General features: G+C 40.6%; 1 protein-coding gene across 1 annotated transcript in view; it reads right to left on the bottom strand.

Annotated features, from left to right (window-relative positions):
* Positions 1-10,855: 10,855 nt before the first annotated feature.
* LOC124006128 (glutamate receptor ionotropic, kainate 4-like) overlaps positions 10,856-18,055 on the bottom strand; it is a 427,028-nt gene continuing 419,828 nt past the window's right edge. The window contains exon 21 of the mRNA XM_046315921.1: positions 10,856-14,236. Coding sequence (XP_046171877.1) covers positions 13,835-14,236 — 402 coding nt within the window. The 3' untranslated portion in view covers positions 10,856-13,834. The remainder of the gene's footprint in view (positions 14,237-18,055) is intronic.

Raw genomic sequence — 18,055 nt, 5'->3', positions numbered from 1 at the left:
AAGATTATGGTCAACGGATCACCTAAAAAGCTCTACACACCTGAAGAGGCTGCTACGTTTATTGACTCTCTCGGGTAAATAACTTTAAGCTGGATAACTGGATAACTTATAATTATAATTGGATAACTTTGTTTATTTTTGGTTGAATCTGATCATGAAACAGTGGTGTGAGTCCTCACGTACTCCGGCTCAGTAATATTTGTATCTTTATTATTTTTCTTGCTAAAGTAATAGCCGCTATAGCTCAGACAGATATGTGTGAATCCATAATGGTGCCCAGGCTTGGTTTTAGGTGGAAGAGCCTCAATCTTCTTCTATTGATTTTCTTATCCATACATATAAAGGATGAGGCTATTGAGCGCCAATGCGGACTTAAGAGTCTACATTGGAGAGTTGAAATCCCCTGCATGTTAGCTAGTGGGAAAACCCTCTTTTGGATCTTTACATGTTTAATTTTTGGGTTTAGTATAGTTCGAATTCAGGGTTCATATCGTTTGTTTATGCTCGGTGAGATAGAGGAGAGTTCAACACATGGAAAAAGGTACCACCCCACTTTTACAGTAGGATCCAGTCTGGATATTGAATGGTCAAGATACAATGGCAGGTAACGGACTGCGTGTATGTACATGGAACATTAGAGGGAGCCATAACCCCATTAAAAGGAAGAAGGTACTGTCTTTTTTTGAAAAAATAAAATATTGATATTGCCCTGTTGCCCTGTTGCAAGAAACTCATTTGGATGATAAGGAGCACCTGAAATTACAACAAGGAGGTTTTGGTCAAGTGTTTTTCTCATCATCTACATCCAGAAGTAGAGGTGTAGCAATTCTGGTGAAAAATAACTTACCACTTGTCTTGAATTGTGTGAAAGATAAATTTGGTCGCTTTGTTATAATTAATGGTACTTTACAAGGGCAGAACATTTCCATAATGAATATTTACTTCCCCCCTGCTCACCCCCCTGATTTCCTCTCTAAGGTATTTCTAGACTTTTCAGAATTAAACTCAGACACTGCAGTGGTTGGAGGAGATTTTAACTGCTTGTTGAACCCCCTTATTGATAAGTTTCCCAGCGGTATAGCTTCACTCTCTCCTCAAGCTAAGTCACTTAAAGCTATTTGTGATGATCTGGGGTATGCGGATGTCTGGAGAGCTTTTCATCCCTCCAACAGAGAGTTAATTTTTTTCTCTGCACCTCATGGATGTCAGACTAGAATATATATTTTTTTGCCCAGGACCTCTTTGCAATCTGTTTTATCCGCTAGGATAGGAAGCGTAGTCATATCTGATCATGCTGAGGTGATCCTGGACATAAAACTCAACAGGGCATTCAATCGGTCAAGACATTGGATGTTGAACACAACCATTCTTAAAGACCATACATTCACATCATATTTTATTACAGAGTTTAAAGCATTTTTCTCTATTAACTCTCAATCAACAGATAACCCCTCGCTCCTTTGGGAGACCTGTAAGGGGTCTGATTATGTCATACACAGCTACTAAGAGACGGAAAAAGCGTGAAAAGCAAAAAATGTTAGAGGGTGAATTAGGAACTAAAGAGAAGGACTACATTAAAACGCCCACTCCTGCCCTATTAAAGGAAATATCAGTCATTAGATCAACGTTAGACTCTCTCCTAACACCTAATCTATATGAACATGGCGATAAGCCAGGAAAGTACTTGGCATACCTAGCTAAAAAGAGAGCTGACTCTCAGTCAATTGCTACTATTACTTATTCTGATGGTAATCATTTATATGAAAATAAATTGATAAGTGACTCATTTAAGAAATTTTATGCAGACCTTTATGCCTCAGAACTGCCAAAGGATGCACCCAAATTAATGGAGAACTTATTTTGTAAAATTGAGCTCCCTACTATCTCCGAAGAGCAGAGGTCCCTCCTTAATGCCCCTATTACCAAGGGAGAGATAATGTTCGCAATTAAGAATCTGCAAAATGGTAAGGCCCCAGGACCAGACAGGTTTTGTAGTGAGTTCTATAAAGAGTCCCATGGTCTGATCCTTGAGCCATTGCGTGATATGTTTAACCACTCATTTTCAAATGACCAACTCCAACAAACGCTGAGAGAAGCCAACATTTCACTTATTCTCAAAAATGGAAAATGTTCAGAGTCTTGTTCCTCATACAGACCAATTTCCCTTCTGAATGTGGATAGAAAATTGCTTTCTAAAATTCTAGCCACAAGATTAGAGGACTCATTGCCACTAATTGTGAAAGGAGAACAAACTGGCTTCATTAAGGGCCGTAAGTCATGCAACAATGTCAGGCGGCTTCTTAATGTAATTCAAGCCTATCAACAAAGTGCTGTGGATGGTCTTGTGCTCTCCCTAGATGCTGAGAAAGCATTTGATCGTGTGGAGTGGTCTTACCTATTATTTGCTCTAAATAATTTTGGTCTGGGGGACAACTTTATAAAATGGGTGAAAGTTTTATATGATGATCCTCAGGCTGCTGTCCTTACTAATGGGCTAAGGTCAAATAGCTTCTCTATACACAGAGGTACCGGACAGGGCTGTCCTTTATCCCCTCTCCTCTTCTCTATATACAGAGGTACCAGACAGGTCTGTCCTTTATCCCCCCTCCTCTTTGCACTCGCTATGGAACCACTGGCCGAGGCCATCAGGGTAACGCCTGCTATACAGGGGCTGTTCATTGGTGATGTTCACCATAAAATAAGCTTGTATGCTGATGATGTCCTGATATTCATCTCTAGTCCCGAGACTTCAACTACATCTCTTATTAATATTATTGAATTATTCAGCGAATTCTCAGGCTACAAGATTAACCTTACTAAGTCAGAGGCTATGCCACTTGGTAGCCTACACTCTGTACCTAATACTTCTCCCCCGTTCCCTTTTAAATGGTCTCCCTCAGGTTTCATGTATCTGGGTATATTTGTAACTCCTAAATTCCAGCAAATGTACAAAGCCAATTTTGTTCCCTTGTTTGATACAATAAGACAGGATGTGGAGCGCTGGAACTCTCTCCTGATTTCTTGGTTGGGTAGAATGTCCCTCGTGAAAATGAACATTTTACCTAGACTACTTTACCCAATCCAAATGATCCCAGTATTACTCTCCAATAAGGTAATAAAGGATGTAAATGGATGGCTAAGTTCCTTTTACATGGAGTAAACGCATTGCACCTGCCCAATATCAGGTTCTATCAATGCTGTGCCCACCTTTGTTATATTTCTGACTGGATCACAAATGATGACTCCTCTATTTGGTTAGACATTGAAGACTTCTCTTTCAAAATACCCCTTACAGGATCTTTTATTTTTCAGAAGTTTCAAGTCTGTAGAAGATCACTGCAATAATCCCGTTACACTTAACACACTCAAAGTATGGAGGTCAGTTCAACGCTTCCTGGGAAGGTCCAAACTAACCTCTGCTCTTACTCCAATTCTTAACAACCCAGATTTCAGTCCAGGATTGCTGGATGCTGGCTTTAATTTATGGCTTAATAAGGGCATACGCAGGCTAAATGACTTATTTGCTGATAAGATTTTGTTGTCAATTGAGCAGATGGTCGAGTAATATCGACTCCCAAAGCAGGACTTTTTCCGCTCCCTACAAGTAAGACATTATATTCTGAAGAGCACCACCTTAATTGGTAACCCTGATGTGTCTGTCATTGAAAGAATGCTTTTTTTTCCCACAAAGGAAAATGTCTGTAAGTCTGTTTTATGATACTTTAAGGTCCTTTTCTGCTGTCAACACACAGAGGGTGAAACAAGTGTGGGAGAAAGAATTGTCTGTTACTATTGATGAAGAGATGTGGGAGGATATTTGGAGATATGCAAAAACAATATCTATATGTAAATCGTACTAGAGCAACCCAATTAAGAATAATACACAGATTGCATATATCCCTAAAACGCAGACATGTTTTTAGCCCCACTTCCTCTTCCCCTCAGTGTCTTAAATGCAAAACTGATACAGGCACCCTAACACATTGTTTATGGTCATGTACCAAAATACAAAGATACTGGTCTGGTGTTCTGCAAGAAATTGAAAAGATCCTAGGGGTTGATCTAGAATTGGACCCAGTTTCTTTACTGTTAGGTCTCCCTAGTAGCCATGTTACTTCTGTGGGTAAAAGGAGGCTTTACAACATCCTTACCTTCGCAGCGAGGAAAAACATCCTTTTACAGTGGATTAGTGATAAGGTTCCTTCTATTATTAAAGATTGACATAAGATACTATTTGAATGGGTGCCTCTGAAATATCTGACATGTACATTGCATTCTAAAACAGACCAGTTCTACAAAGTATGGGAACCTTATCTAAATTACCTACAAGGTATCAGCTATCATACTGCAAGGATTCTCTTAGAATGATCTATGTATTTCAGAACTACACTGTACGTTCCATGTGTGGAACCTAACCTCTTGGTTTAAACTGAGCTTTTTTGTTTAATTTCTGTTTGTAAGTTTGTTTAAAATGTATGTATTGAGAGACGCAATGATGGCGATGGGGTGAGAGAAGCACCGAGCTGGAAGAGGAAAATGGTGTACGTATGTATGGGTGTGTATGTGTGTGTGTGTGTGCGCGTATGTATGCGTATATGTGTATATATGCATGGGTATATGTATGTGTGTGTATGTATATGGATGTGTGTATGTATGTATGTGTATATATATGCGCGAGGATATGTGTAAGTGGGTGCTGTTTTTCTTGTTTTGTTTTCTGTGTGCTTTGTCTCTGTTGTTGTATCTCTTAATATGGGTGAAAATTGTGAAATTCCAATAAAAAATACTGCTATAAAAAGGAGCGGGACTCTAACCGAGGCGCTTATAAGAAATCCCGCAATGCCCTCAGACTAACCATCAAACAGGCAAAGCGTCAATAAAGAACTAAGATCGAATCATACTACACTGGCTCTGACGCTCGTCGGATGTGGCAGGACTTGCAAACTATAACATACTATAAGAGAAGCACAGCCGTTGAGCCTACCAGAGCAGCTAAAGTGCTTCTATGCTCGCTTCGAGGCAAGCAACACTGAAGCATGCATGAGAGTATCAGCTGTTCCGGACGACTGTGTGATCACGCTCCCCGTAGCCAATGTGAGTAAGACCATTAAACAGTTCAACATTCACAAGGCCGCAGGGCCAGACGGATTACCAGGACGTGTACTCCGAGCATGCGCTGAGCAACTGGCAAGTGTCTTCACTGACATTTTCAACCTGTCCCTTACTGAGTCTGTAATACCAGCATGTTTCAAGCAGACCACCATAGTCCATGTGCCCAAAAACACTAGGTAACCTGCCTAAATGACTACAGACCCGTAGTACTCACGTCTGTAGCCATGAAGTGCTTTGAAATGCTGGTCATGGCTCACAACACTATTATCCCAGAAACCCTAGACACACTCCAATTTTCATACCGCTCCAACAGATCCACAGATGATGCAATCTCTATTGCACTCCACACAGCCCTAGGAACACCTATGTGAGAATGCTATTCATTGACTACAGCTCAGCGTTCAACACCATAGTGCCCTCAAAGCTCATCACTAAGCTAAGGACCCTGGGACTAAACACCTCCCTCTAAAACTGGATCCTGGACTTCCTGACGGGCCACCCCCAGGTGGTAAGGGTAGGTAACAACACATCTACCACGCTGATCCTCAACACGGGGGCCAGAGACCTGGCCATGTGGTGCCAGGATAACAATCTCTCCCTAAACATGATCAAGACAAAGGAGATGATTGTGGACTACAGGAAAAGGAGGACTGAGCATGCCCCCATTCTCATCGACGGGGCTGTAGTGGAGAAAGTGGAAAGTTTTAAGTTCCTCGGCGTACACATCACGGACAAACTGAAATGGTCCACCCACACAGACAGAGTGGTGAAGAAGGCACAGCAACGCCTCTTCAAACTCAGGAGGCTGAAGAAATTTGGCTTGTCACCAAAAACACTCACAAACTTTTACAGATGCGTGTACATATCTACCTACATGTACATATTATTTCAAATACCTTGACTAACCGGTGCCCCCACACATTGACTCTGTACCGGTCCCCACTGTATATCGGCTTGTTACTGTTCCTCTTTAACTATTTGTTTTTTATTTACATTATTTATTGTTGGTTAAGTGCTTGTAAGAACGTATTTCACTGTAAGGTCTACACTTGTATTCGGAGCATGTGACATATACAATTTGATTTGATACCAGCAACCCTTTTGCCAGCTCCCTTCCCGCCAGATTTGTCCTGTCGGACCCCGGATTCGAATTGGCAACATACCAGCTTCTGGCTAGCCCCTCTTAACCACTAGGATACTTGCCTATATAACTGGGAATATTATTCACCCATTGGAGACTTCTCAGAGGAGGAAGGGGAGCACTGTCTTCCTCAGTGAATTGAATTATTATTTTTTGTCAATTTTAAGTTATAATTTTTAGATAAAACTATACTAAATATATTCACGTCACCAAATAATTGATTAAAACACGCTGTTTTGCAATGAATGTCTAGAGTAGCCTCAACATCACTCTGTAGGGTAGCACCATGGTGGAGCTGGAAGACAGGTAGCTTCAACCCTCCTCTGGGTACATTGAATTCAATACAAAACCTAGAAGGTTCATGGTTCTCACCTTCTTGCATAGACACAGTAAGACTTACACAGTGCATAAAATGTGGTAAGTAGTCGACTCAAATAGAGAGAAAGACAATAGTTTAACAGTTTTGAACAAATTAATTTATTCACAAATGAAGGAGAAGCGAGAGAGATTTTTTTCTCATTTTCGGTTTCACTTACTTAGCTAGCAAATGTAGCTAACTAGTTTAGCCGACTTAAACACCCTGGTCAAACAGAGGAATGTTATGTTAGATACTGTAGCTGGCTATATCCAACACAACACTGGTACTCTTCCAAGTCAAGGTAAGCTTTTGGTTTGACTAATTTATTGCCACTGGGGCCCACCGGTGTAACTGCTAACTACTGACTGTAACGTTCTGCATGATTGTAGCGGGATTACAAACGCATTACTTCTATTAGCTATGCTGACTATGGCGTTACTTTAGCTAATATAGGGACAACAATGTAGGCTGTGTGTAGCGGTTTTCATATGGTTTGGCTTGGAAATATTTTTTCACCTGCTCATGTGTTGTGCATTGGATTCCACAAACGAAGAGAAAAGGTGAGAGGAGGAGAGTGAAAGTAAACTGTGTTTACCGTGTTCAGGGGTGTATTCATTCCACTGATTCTGTTGAAAAAAAAATTGTAAACGGAATGAAACGAAAAGAAATGGGGATAAACATGCATGAATTTGTGTAATATAAACTCTCGTTTGATTACATCCTAGATCTATAAACTCAAATTTGGACTCACCTACTCATTCAAGGGTTTTTCTTTATTTTGAAATCAGAACTATGACATAATACATATGGAATAATGTAGTACACAAAAAAGTATTAAATCAAAATATATATATTTTTTATATTCTTCGAAGTTTACACCCTTTGCCTTGATGAGAGCTTTGCACACTCTTGGCATTCTCTCAACCAGCTTCACCTGGAATGTTTTTCCAACAGTCTTGAAGGAGTTCCCACATATGCTGAGCACTTGTTGGTTGCTTTTCCTTCACTTTGTGGTCCAACTCATCCCAAACCATCTCAATTGGGTTGCGGTAGGGTGATTGTGGAGGCCAGGTCATCTGCTGTAGCACTCCATCACTCTCCTTCTTTGTCAAATAGGCCTTACACAGCCTGGAGGTGTGTTTGGTCATTGTCCTGTTGATAAACAAATGATAATCCCACTAAGCGCAAACCAGGTGGGATGGCGTATCGCTGCCGAATGCTGTGGTAGCCATGCTGGTTAAGTGTGCCTAAATAAATCACAGAGTTTCACCAGCAAAGCACCCCCACACCGTCACACCTCCTCCTCCATGCATTTATTTGGGCTGCAATCTGGTAAATCTAATGAACGTATTCTCTGCAACAGAGGTAACTCTGGGTCTTCCTTTTCTGTGGCGGCCCTAATGAGAGCCAGTTTTATCATAGCACTTGATGGTTTTTGCGACTGCACTTGAAGAAACTTCTAAAGTTCATGAAATGTTCCGGATTGACTGACCTTCATGCCTCAAAGTAATGATGGACTGTTTGTCTTTCCTTATTTGGGCTGTTTTTGAACTTGGTCTTTTACCAAATAGGGTTATCTTCTGTATACCACCCCTACCTTGTCACAACACAACTGATTGGCTCAACCGCATGAATTTAAATCCATTCCAGGTGACTACCTCATGAAGCTGGTTGAGAGAATAACAAGAGTGTGCAAAACTGTTATCAAGGTCAAATGTGGCTACTTTGAAGAATCTAAAATCTATTTTGTTTAACACTTTTTTGGTTACTACATAATATAATAATAATATAATAATAATATAATAATAATAATAATAATAATAATAATATAATAATAATAATAATAATATAATAATAATAATAATAATAATAATAATAATAATAATAATAATAATATAATAATAATAATAATAATATAATAATAATATAATAATAATAATATAATAATAATATAATATAATAATAATAATAATATAATAATAATAATATAATAATAATAATAATAATAATAATATAATAATAATAATAATAATAATAATAATAATAATAATAATATAATAATAATAATAATAATAATATAATATAATAATAATATAATAATAATAATAATAATAATAATAATAATAATAATAATATAATAATATATAATAATAATAATATAATAATAATAATAATAATAATAATAATAATAATACATGATTCCATATGTGTTATTTCATAGTTTTGATGTCTTCACTATTATTCTACAGTGTAGAGAATAGTAAAAATAAAGAAAAACCCTTGAATGAGTAGGTATGTCCAAACTTTTGACTGTTACAATACGTTGTAAACTATCACTCATAGTCTCATTATGGTAGCAACCTCATGATGGGTCAAATAAAAATTTGAGCATCATGTAGTAGCCCGATGCTACATTGAACTGGGTGAATAGAAGATGAATGGAAGTCATCCAGTATGCTGTAATAGAAAAAAGGCCATGCTCATGCAAAAACAAAATGTCCTCCCTCATCTTAAACGGCTATGACCGCCACTGTATCCTCCATTCGTGTTAAAAATGTTGCATGGCCTTACAATGTTCAATAAAGACAACATAACAACCAGGAAAGCCTCAGAATGGCGGTTTATGTTTTAAGAAATGTATTTATAGTGGAATAAAAATGACAACATAAGAAAATAAAGCATATAAATTAGCAGCCAAATCCTGCCCAAGGTCTCCCAGTGAAAGTCTGAGTGCTACTTCTTCTACATGACGATTCCTCTTCATTCCAATTCAACTCCCTTTAGCCTTCAAGGTAATTGGCAATCTCATTTCAACTAGGCTTGATTTAATGTCTATGAATGTTTTCGTGCATAAAAGTTAGGTGCACAGAATCCCACTAAACCCGGGAGTTCATCCAGCTGACCCCACATTGTCTCAGTTTGCGTCCCAAATGGCACCCCATTCCCTATATAGCGCACACTACTTTTGACCAGAGCAGGTAATAGCAAAAAAAGGCACCATTTAGGACGCAATCTCTGTGACCTAGGAACTAGATATTATAGAAAAACGGATAATTAGGGTGTGAATGTATCATTACTCATCATGCCTGTAGTTGTATGTGCTTGTATGTGGATGTGTGGATGTGTTCCCACAAGTTCAATTTGATGGTTAGGCTGAGGGCTTGTAGAAATAGAGAGCCCCTGGAACCTCCACAGGGAAACCCTGGTTGAGCATTCTGTATTTACACACTTATGACAACAATGTTCCATAAGAGGATTATGTGCATTGACACTATAGCCTCTGTATGATATAACAATGAGCTCTGTACAGCCTATTCTTTACCCCCTCTCTCTGTATCCATAGAAGCTCGAAAACAAACACACTATACAGAAAACATTTCTCAGAGAATAGTTATACATCAAAAACCAGGACAACGTCACTCACAGGGTAAAACCTCTTGTTAAAGCATAAAACATAATTTATTTTACGGGTATTCACATTGTATGGAAACATGTCGGACTGGTCTCTAGTGGTAAAATGAACAGGCATTTGAGAAGAAATCGAATCCTTTGAAAACAGATGATGATCCCAGATGATGATTTCATTTGTAAAATGAAACTAAGGAATAGAATGGCCCTGCATACCACAAGTAAAGGAATTGTTAAATTACAACACCACATTTGGTATTATTTAGGGACTTTTAATGGGGCATACTTCATATTTGTTGAATGTGGTGACATTGGCTACTAAATTAATTCACTAGTGATTTTCTAGCATTGAAGTGAGAGAACCTTTAAAAAAAAGTGGTATTCAAAGTTGGGGTCGCTGCAGTGGGGTAGGCAAAATGTAAATAAAATGTTTTTTTTACAAAACATTAGCAACACCTTTCTAATACCCTCAATTTGTTGGGGTATGGACTCTACAATGTGTCGAAAGCGTTCCACAGGGATGCTGGCCTATGTTAACTCCAATGCTTCCCACAGTTGTGTCAAGTTGGCTGGATGTCCTTTTAATGGTGGACCATTCTAGCTACACACGGAAAACTGTTGAGCATGAAAAACCCAGCAGCGTTGCAGTTCTTAAAACACTAAACGGTGCGCCTGGCACCTACTACCATACCCCATTCAAAGGCACTTAAATCTTTTGTCTTGCCCATTCACCCTCTGAAGGTCACACATACATAATCCATATCTCAATTGTCTCAAGGCTTAAAAAACCTTCTTTAACCTGTCTCCTCCCCTTCATCCACACTGATTGAAGTGGATTGAACAAGTGACATCAATAAGGGATCATAGATTTCACCTGGATTCACCTGGACAGTCTGTCATGGAAAGCGCAGGTGTTCCTAATGTTTTGTACACTCAATCAGCATGTAGATTTTTTTTAGGAACAAACAATTTAGTGTACAGATTATTGTATGGAACAATATAGAAATGTTTTTGAGAAAGATAATTCGAAAATATAATTTTATTCAGTAAATGTGTTTATTGGTTTCTTTTATTTTTTTTATAAGAGATGAAAGTGCAATGAATTGAAGGTTATTTATTGATGTAAAAATGTAAATGTACAGATTTTAAGGTTGTGTCATTCGATTTGAGGTTGGGTCGCGAGAAATTCTCTGGGAAAAAAACGAGGTCCCCAGACATTCTGGCGGAAAAAATGGATTCCCCGCTGAAAAAGTTTGAATACCACTGTTCTAAAGAGATCTTTTGCATTTGTGGCCTGCTGGCTCAAGAGATATAGATGAAGGCTTTATGAAAATAGACAACAGTTCTTTCTCCAGTCTTAGATCCTCATTGACCCAACCTAAGCAATCTGCTTAGCCGTTTCATTATCATAATTGTAAAAATATATGGCCTAGGTCTTTCAGCCGCCTACACTAAGGCTGGAGAACGCATATACTATGGGGAATGCTTGACTGACGCGTTGTATAGATGCCTTGAAAAGCAATTTTAGAGATGAATGATATCAACTAAATAGTGGATTCAATTCAAATGCTGAAAGAGTCCATCCAGATTTTAGATTGGATGTGACAAATACAAATGAACCTAACATACCTGGATGCCTCCAATCAAATACTTTGTCAAGATGGCCTGGTTTCAGGCACTCTTGACATATGAGTGGCACACCTTTTGGGCATTGTCAAGGAGACGGATCCATCAAAGCCTAATGTTGACAGACAGGCCACAGTTGTTCACTGTCGCCCACTCATTTTAGTCCATTTAGTAGAAAAGCACAGCCAAAACAGCAAATCTCAAGGACACCACCAGCAACTTATAAAACATCCAGGAAATGAGTAACATTATATGCTACATCGAAGAATTTGCGATATGGTACACTGAATAAATCAACTTGAATGAACACACGGAGAAAGAACAGCTTTGCTCCACAAATCAAATCTGGCCTTGATTTCATTACTAGGGTCGTATTCATTAGGGCATGTGATGAAAAACATTTCCATTTTATTTTTGCTAAGTTTCTGATTGGACAAGTTCAAGTAGGCCCTCCCCGTTTCACCCCTTTTGTTCAGTTTGGTGCCTAATTAATACGACCCAGATCTTGCAATGAGGGTCTCTGTTGATGGTTCGAGGGACAGCTTACCCCAAAATTGAAGTTTGTACGCATTGGGAAATCAGTAGGCCTCTACCCAATTATTCCCATTAATTTAGGCTCCATATAATTTTTTGCAATGCATATTGCAGAATTTACAAAACAGATGGTGATCCAGGAAAAAATGTCACATAAAAGACATCAAACCCCTCATACATATGAAAGCGTAAGACAATGTTTAATTTTGGGTCTTTAAAAAATCAAAGTAAAAATCAAAGTAAAATTCCTGTAAAAACATTTACGGGAGCATTCAGTTTTAATTGGTTCTGGAATGTGTTGAATTCTTCCCCAATGCCACCATCTCATGACTACCTCTGCAGTGTGACTATCTGCATTGCCTGTGTGTACTGTGTATGTAATGTCTGTGTGTATGTGCGCGCATGCCTTTGTGCCCGCATGTGTGAGTGTGTGTATTCCTGCGCGTGTGCATGAGTGTATGGTGCACGCCGCAGAGAGTGGGTCTGGGTCATGTCAAGGCAATAGTGCAGCACGAAGACGAGAGAGTGTTGAACAGATGGAATAGAGAGCACAAATTGGGAATAGTGAACCCATATCAATCACTTACAGTATATGCGATTCATATGAGACTGTATACCACAGTGGGCAATGGGAAGAAACTCAAAATGGTGGTATGTTGTGGTATCTAGTGTTAATGCCCCGTGATCTGAGGGCAATATCAAGAGACAGGTCCCACACATGAGCAAAGGGAATGAATGATGACTATTTCTGATTACATTGGGGTTCTTTGTGTCTCTGGGCAAATTCTTTGAACGGGAAACTCATTCTCCCCCTCCAATCATCAGCATCACACTTGCTGACATGCATTGCTGTCTTTCAGAAATACATCTAAAACATATTTTTGTATAGAATATAATCACTATTATAAAACAAGTTGTTTTTATCTTCGGTTCTCTTTGTCGTCGTTGTCTCAAGGCCGTGATGCCCATCGTTCAAGATCAGCTTCTTTTTTTGGCACTTTCACACACAAAAAAAAGTATTCAAAGAATGATGCTGCATTGGAAGTCTTTTTCTATGTGTTCTCTGTTTGTAGCTCTGAAAAGGCAATAATGTACACACTCGGGAAAAGAAAACATCGTATCGTCTCAGAGAACAATAGAATGGTAACAATATGATCAATGTCAAGAACACAACAAAAGGAGAAATAATTTAAAAACAGATCAACAATTAGCACAATGAGTGACAGAAAATACTGCATAGTACAAATGCACCATAACCTGTGTCCTTCACATCCTAGACAGGGCATGGGGCCTTCGAGACAGACAGCCCATACAGAGAGGTTGTGTCCCTTCTCACGGACGTCCTCTGGTAGTCTCTATGGATATGTCCAATGGCAGTTCCATCTCTAAGCCCAGGGCATCATTCCAGAGCTCAAAGATCCCTTCCACGGGTGACGCGCTCAAAATATCCACAGCCAAAGACATCGCCCCAGCCGCTGTCCTCCAACATCAAACGCACCAGGACCAAAGCAGCCCCTGTCACAGTACCACATGACCTTCCCATGATGCTCCCTGTTGCCCCTGTGGAGGGGTGCCTACTGGGTACAGTAGTACAGTGGGTGTGTGTTGGTCTAGGTAGGTAAAGGGGTTGTCTAGGTCAAGGGGGTGCTTCCTTGTTATTCGGGTTCGCTACTGTTGGTCGTTTTCTCCCACTCTATGCTCTCCTCGCTGTGAGTCGGCGAGGCCCCGTGGCTGGGGCCGCCCCCGGGACGCATGCTGCGCAGCCCCTGGAAGCGCCGGCACTCAGGGCAGATGCGGATGTGGCTGCAGCCCCGCGCCACCAGAGCTGCCTCCTGTGCCAGTCTGTGGGAGAAGGGCTCGGAGAGGGGCAGGCCGGCGGCAGCGCCACACAGCTTGCCATTGCTCAAGCTGACAGCAGCAGCCCGCGCCCGGCGCTCCTCCAGGGGTAGGGGGCGAGGACGGAGCATGGTCGTCCCCCGCCGACGCCTCAGCTGTAGGCTGTCCCGGCACAGGACGATCCCCTGGAGCTCCCGTAGCATCTCCTCACACACCGACAGCTGAAACACACACAGGGAGAGAGAGGCCGGGAGATCTCACTGACACACTGCAAGATCAGAGACTGACGGGCAGGCTGAATTTAAAAAAAGAAGTATTTTGGGTAATAGACATAATACAACAAAATGTACAATGTGGACCCAGACGATATCACTTGAAAGCATGAATTAAAACGCTTGTTTCCAAAGTGGTCCTCCGACTGACAGACACCATGCAGGACAGACAACAGCTACACAAATAGGATAGAGTGGGATGTACTGGGCATTTTAGTCTGACAATATCTAACAAAAAGAGCTTAAGATTAAGTTTGTTGGGAAAATATCACAAAAACCTAAGGGTTTCAAGGAAAAAACTGTACAACATTCTATATGGTACTTGATGGTTAAATACTGACATTGCAAAATGATTCATCCCCCTTAGCGTTTTTCCTATTTTGATGCATTACAACCTGTAATTTAAATGGATTTTTATTTGGATTTCATGTAATGGACATACACAAAATAGTCCAAATTGCTGAAGTGAAATAAAAAAGTTTAAAAAACGGAGAAGTGGTGGGTGCATATGTATTCAGCCCCTTTTGCTATAGAAGCCCCTAAATAAGATCTGGTGCAACCAATTACCTTCAGAAGTCACACAATTAGCTAAATTAAGTCCACCTGTGTGCAATCTGTCACATGATCTGTCACATGATCTCCGAAAATATACACCTGTTCTGAAAGGCCCCAGAGTCTGCAACACCACTAAGCAAGGGGCACCACCAAGCAAGCGGCACCATGAATATAAAGGAGTTCTCCAAACAGGTCAGGGACAAAGATCAGGGTTGGGTTATAAAAAAAGATCAAAAACTTTGAACATCCCACAGAGCACCATTAAATCCATTATTAAAAAATTGAAAGAATATGGCACCACAACAAACCTGCCAAGAGGGCCGCCGGGGAGATTGGAGTATCTTGGAGTATCCACAGGGGAGATTGGAGTATCTGTCCATAGGACCACTTTAAGCCGTACACTACACAGAGCTGGGTTTTACGGAAGAGTGGCCAGAAAATAGGCAAACATGTTTGGTGTTCGCCAAAAGGCATGTGGGAGACTCCCCAAACATATGGAAGAAGGTACTCTGGTCAGATGAGACAAAAATTTAGCTTTTTGGCCATCAAGGAAATGGCTATTTCTGACACAAACCCAACACCTTTCATCGCCCCGAGACAACCATCCCCACAGTTAAGCATGGTGGTGGCAGCATCATGCTGTGGGGATGTTTTTTCATTGGCAGCGACTTAGACACCGGTCAGAATTGAAGGAATGATGGATGGCATTAAATACAGGGAAATCCTTGAGGGAAACCTGTTTCAGTCTTCCAGAGATTTGAGACTGGGATGGAGGTTCACCTTCCAGCAGGACAATGACCCTAAGCATACTGCTAAAGCAACACTTGAGTGGTTTAAGGGGAAACATTTAAATGTCTTGGAATGGCCTAGTCAAAGCCCAGAACTCAATCCAATTGAGTATCTGTGGTATGACTAAAATATTGCTGTACACCAGTGGAACCCATCCAACTTGAAGGAGCTGGAGCAGATTTGCCTTGAAGAATCGGCAAAAATCCCAATGGCTAGATGTTCCAAGCTTATAGAGACATACCCCAAGAAACTTGCAGATGTAATTGCTGCAAAATGTGGCTCTACAAAGTATTGACTTTTGGGGGGTGAATAGTTATCCACGCTCAAGTTCAGTTTTTTTTTGTCTTATTTGTTGTTTGTTTCACAACAAAAAATATTTTGCATCTTCAAAGTGGTAGGCATGTTGTGTAAATCAAATGATACAACCCCCCAAAAATCAAATTTAATTCCAGGTTGTAAGGCAACAAAATAAGAAAAATGCCAAGGGGGTGAATACTTTCGCAAGCCACTGTATATTCAAAAGTATGTGGACACACATTCAAATGAGTGGATTTAGCTATTTCAGCCACAGACATGCAATCTCCATAGACAAACATTGGCAGTAGAATGGCCTTGCTGAAGCGCTCAGTGACTTTTAACGTGGCACTGTCATAGGATGCCACCTTTGTGAAATGTATGCCCTGCTAGAGCTACCCCTATCAACTGTAAGTGCTGTTATTGTTAAGTGGAAACATCTAGGAGCAACAACGGCCCAGCCGCGAAGTGGTAGGCCACACAAGCTCACAGAACGGGACCGCCGAGTGAAAGTAGTGTGTAAGAATCGTCTGTCCTTGGTTGCAACACTCACAACCTAGTTCCAAATTGCCTCTGGAAGCACAGTCAGCACAATAACAGTTCCTCAGGAGCTTCATGAAATAGGCTTCCATGGCTGAGCAGCCGCACGCAAGACTAAGATCACCATGTGCAATGCCAAGTTTCGGCTGGAGTAGTGTAAAGCTCAACACCATTGGATTCTGAAGCAGTGGAAATGCGTTCTACGAAGTCATGAATCACTCTTCACCATCTGGCAGTCTGACAGACAAATCTGGGTTTGGCGGATGCCAGGAGATGGCTACCTGACCCAATGCATAATGCCGACTGTAAAGTTTGGTGGAGGAGGAATAATGGTCTGGGCCTGCTTTTTATACGTTGGGCTATGCCCCTTAGTTGCATGAAGGGAAATCTTAACGCTACAGCATACAATGAAATTCTAGACGATTCTGTGCTGCCAACCTTTTGGGAACAGTTTGGGGAAGGCCCTTTCCTGTTGCAGCACAATGCCCCCGTGCACAAAGCGAGGTCCGTAAAGAAACAATTTGTCGAGATCGGTGTGGAAGAACTTGACTGGCCTGCACAGAGCCCTGACCTCAATCCCATCGAAAACCTTTGGGATGAATTGGAACGCAGACTGTGGGCCTAATCACCCAACATCAGTGCCCAACCTCACTAATGCTCGTGGCTGAATGAAAGAAAGTCCCTGCAGCAATGTTCCAACATCTAGTGGAAAGCCTTCCCAGAAGAGTGGTGCTGTTATAGCAGCAAAGTGGGGACCAACTCCATATTAATGCCCACGATTTTGGAAAGAGATGTTCGACGAGCAGGTGTCCACATACTTTTGGTAATGTAGTGTATTCCTTTCGCATTCTTATATATGAAATTATATGAAATTATTGTGAAATACTGGTTACATTATACATTTTGCCATTCTCATCCTCGTAACATAAGACAAATACCTGCCCTGCATTTCCCTTATTGCGTTAAATGTGTGTGCTGGTTTGCCCGTCTCCTCTCTGTCTTCCTCTCCCAATGATATCACACAGTGTCAGTGTGGACTAGACGAAGACAGGGCGAGGAGAACAGGCATGATAATCCACACATCACAGTTAGCTGTAGTCACACAGTACATCATTCTAACTGTGTTGGCTATGGCATCTCCCTTTGTGCAATGTAATAGAAGGGAACAAGCTTACAGAGGCATTGCGTGGGCTATGAGCCATGCCATTATAACCGACAAAAATCAAACAAGCCATTCAAGATACGCACTTAGATAGATAGATAGCTTGTGCGCACACACACTAATTTGATTGTTTCCTAGTCCCCCCAAAAAATAAGTCAGGTGGCATGGGCTTTTTCTGTACACAGGCTGGTTTATTTAGATATATATTTTTTATATCACAGTGTTGTATCGGGAACAATTGAAAACAGTCATATTTCGTAAAGAAAAACATCACAGAAAAATACAGCAGAAACTGAAATTAAATCATTTCCAAACCATGAAACTACGTCTCGTTCAAAAATGAATTCAAAGCGGGCTGATTTGAGGTTGTTCAAGAATAAAAGCACAGCATTTACAGTCACATTCACTACCAGTGGAGACAGCTGAGG

This window comes from Oncorhynchus gorbuscha, linkage group LG19, assembly GCF_021184085.1.
Source record: "Oncorhynchus gorbuscha isolate QuinsamMale2020 ecotype Even-year linkage group LG19, OgorEven_v1.0, whole genome shotgun sequence".
In the NCBI taxonomy this organism is placed as follows: Eukaryota; Metazoa; Chordata; class Actinopteri; order Salmoniformes; family Salmonidae; genus Oncorhynchus; species Oncorhynchus gorbuscha.
This window is presented reverse-complemented; position numbering and strand designations above follow the sequence as displayed.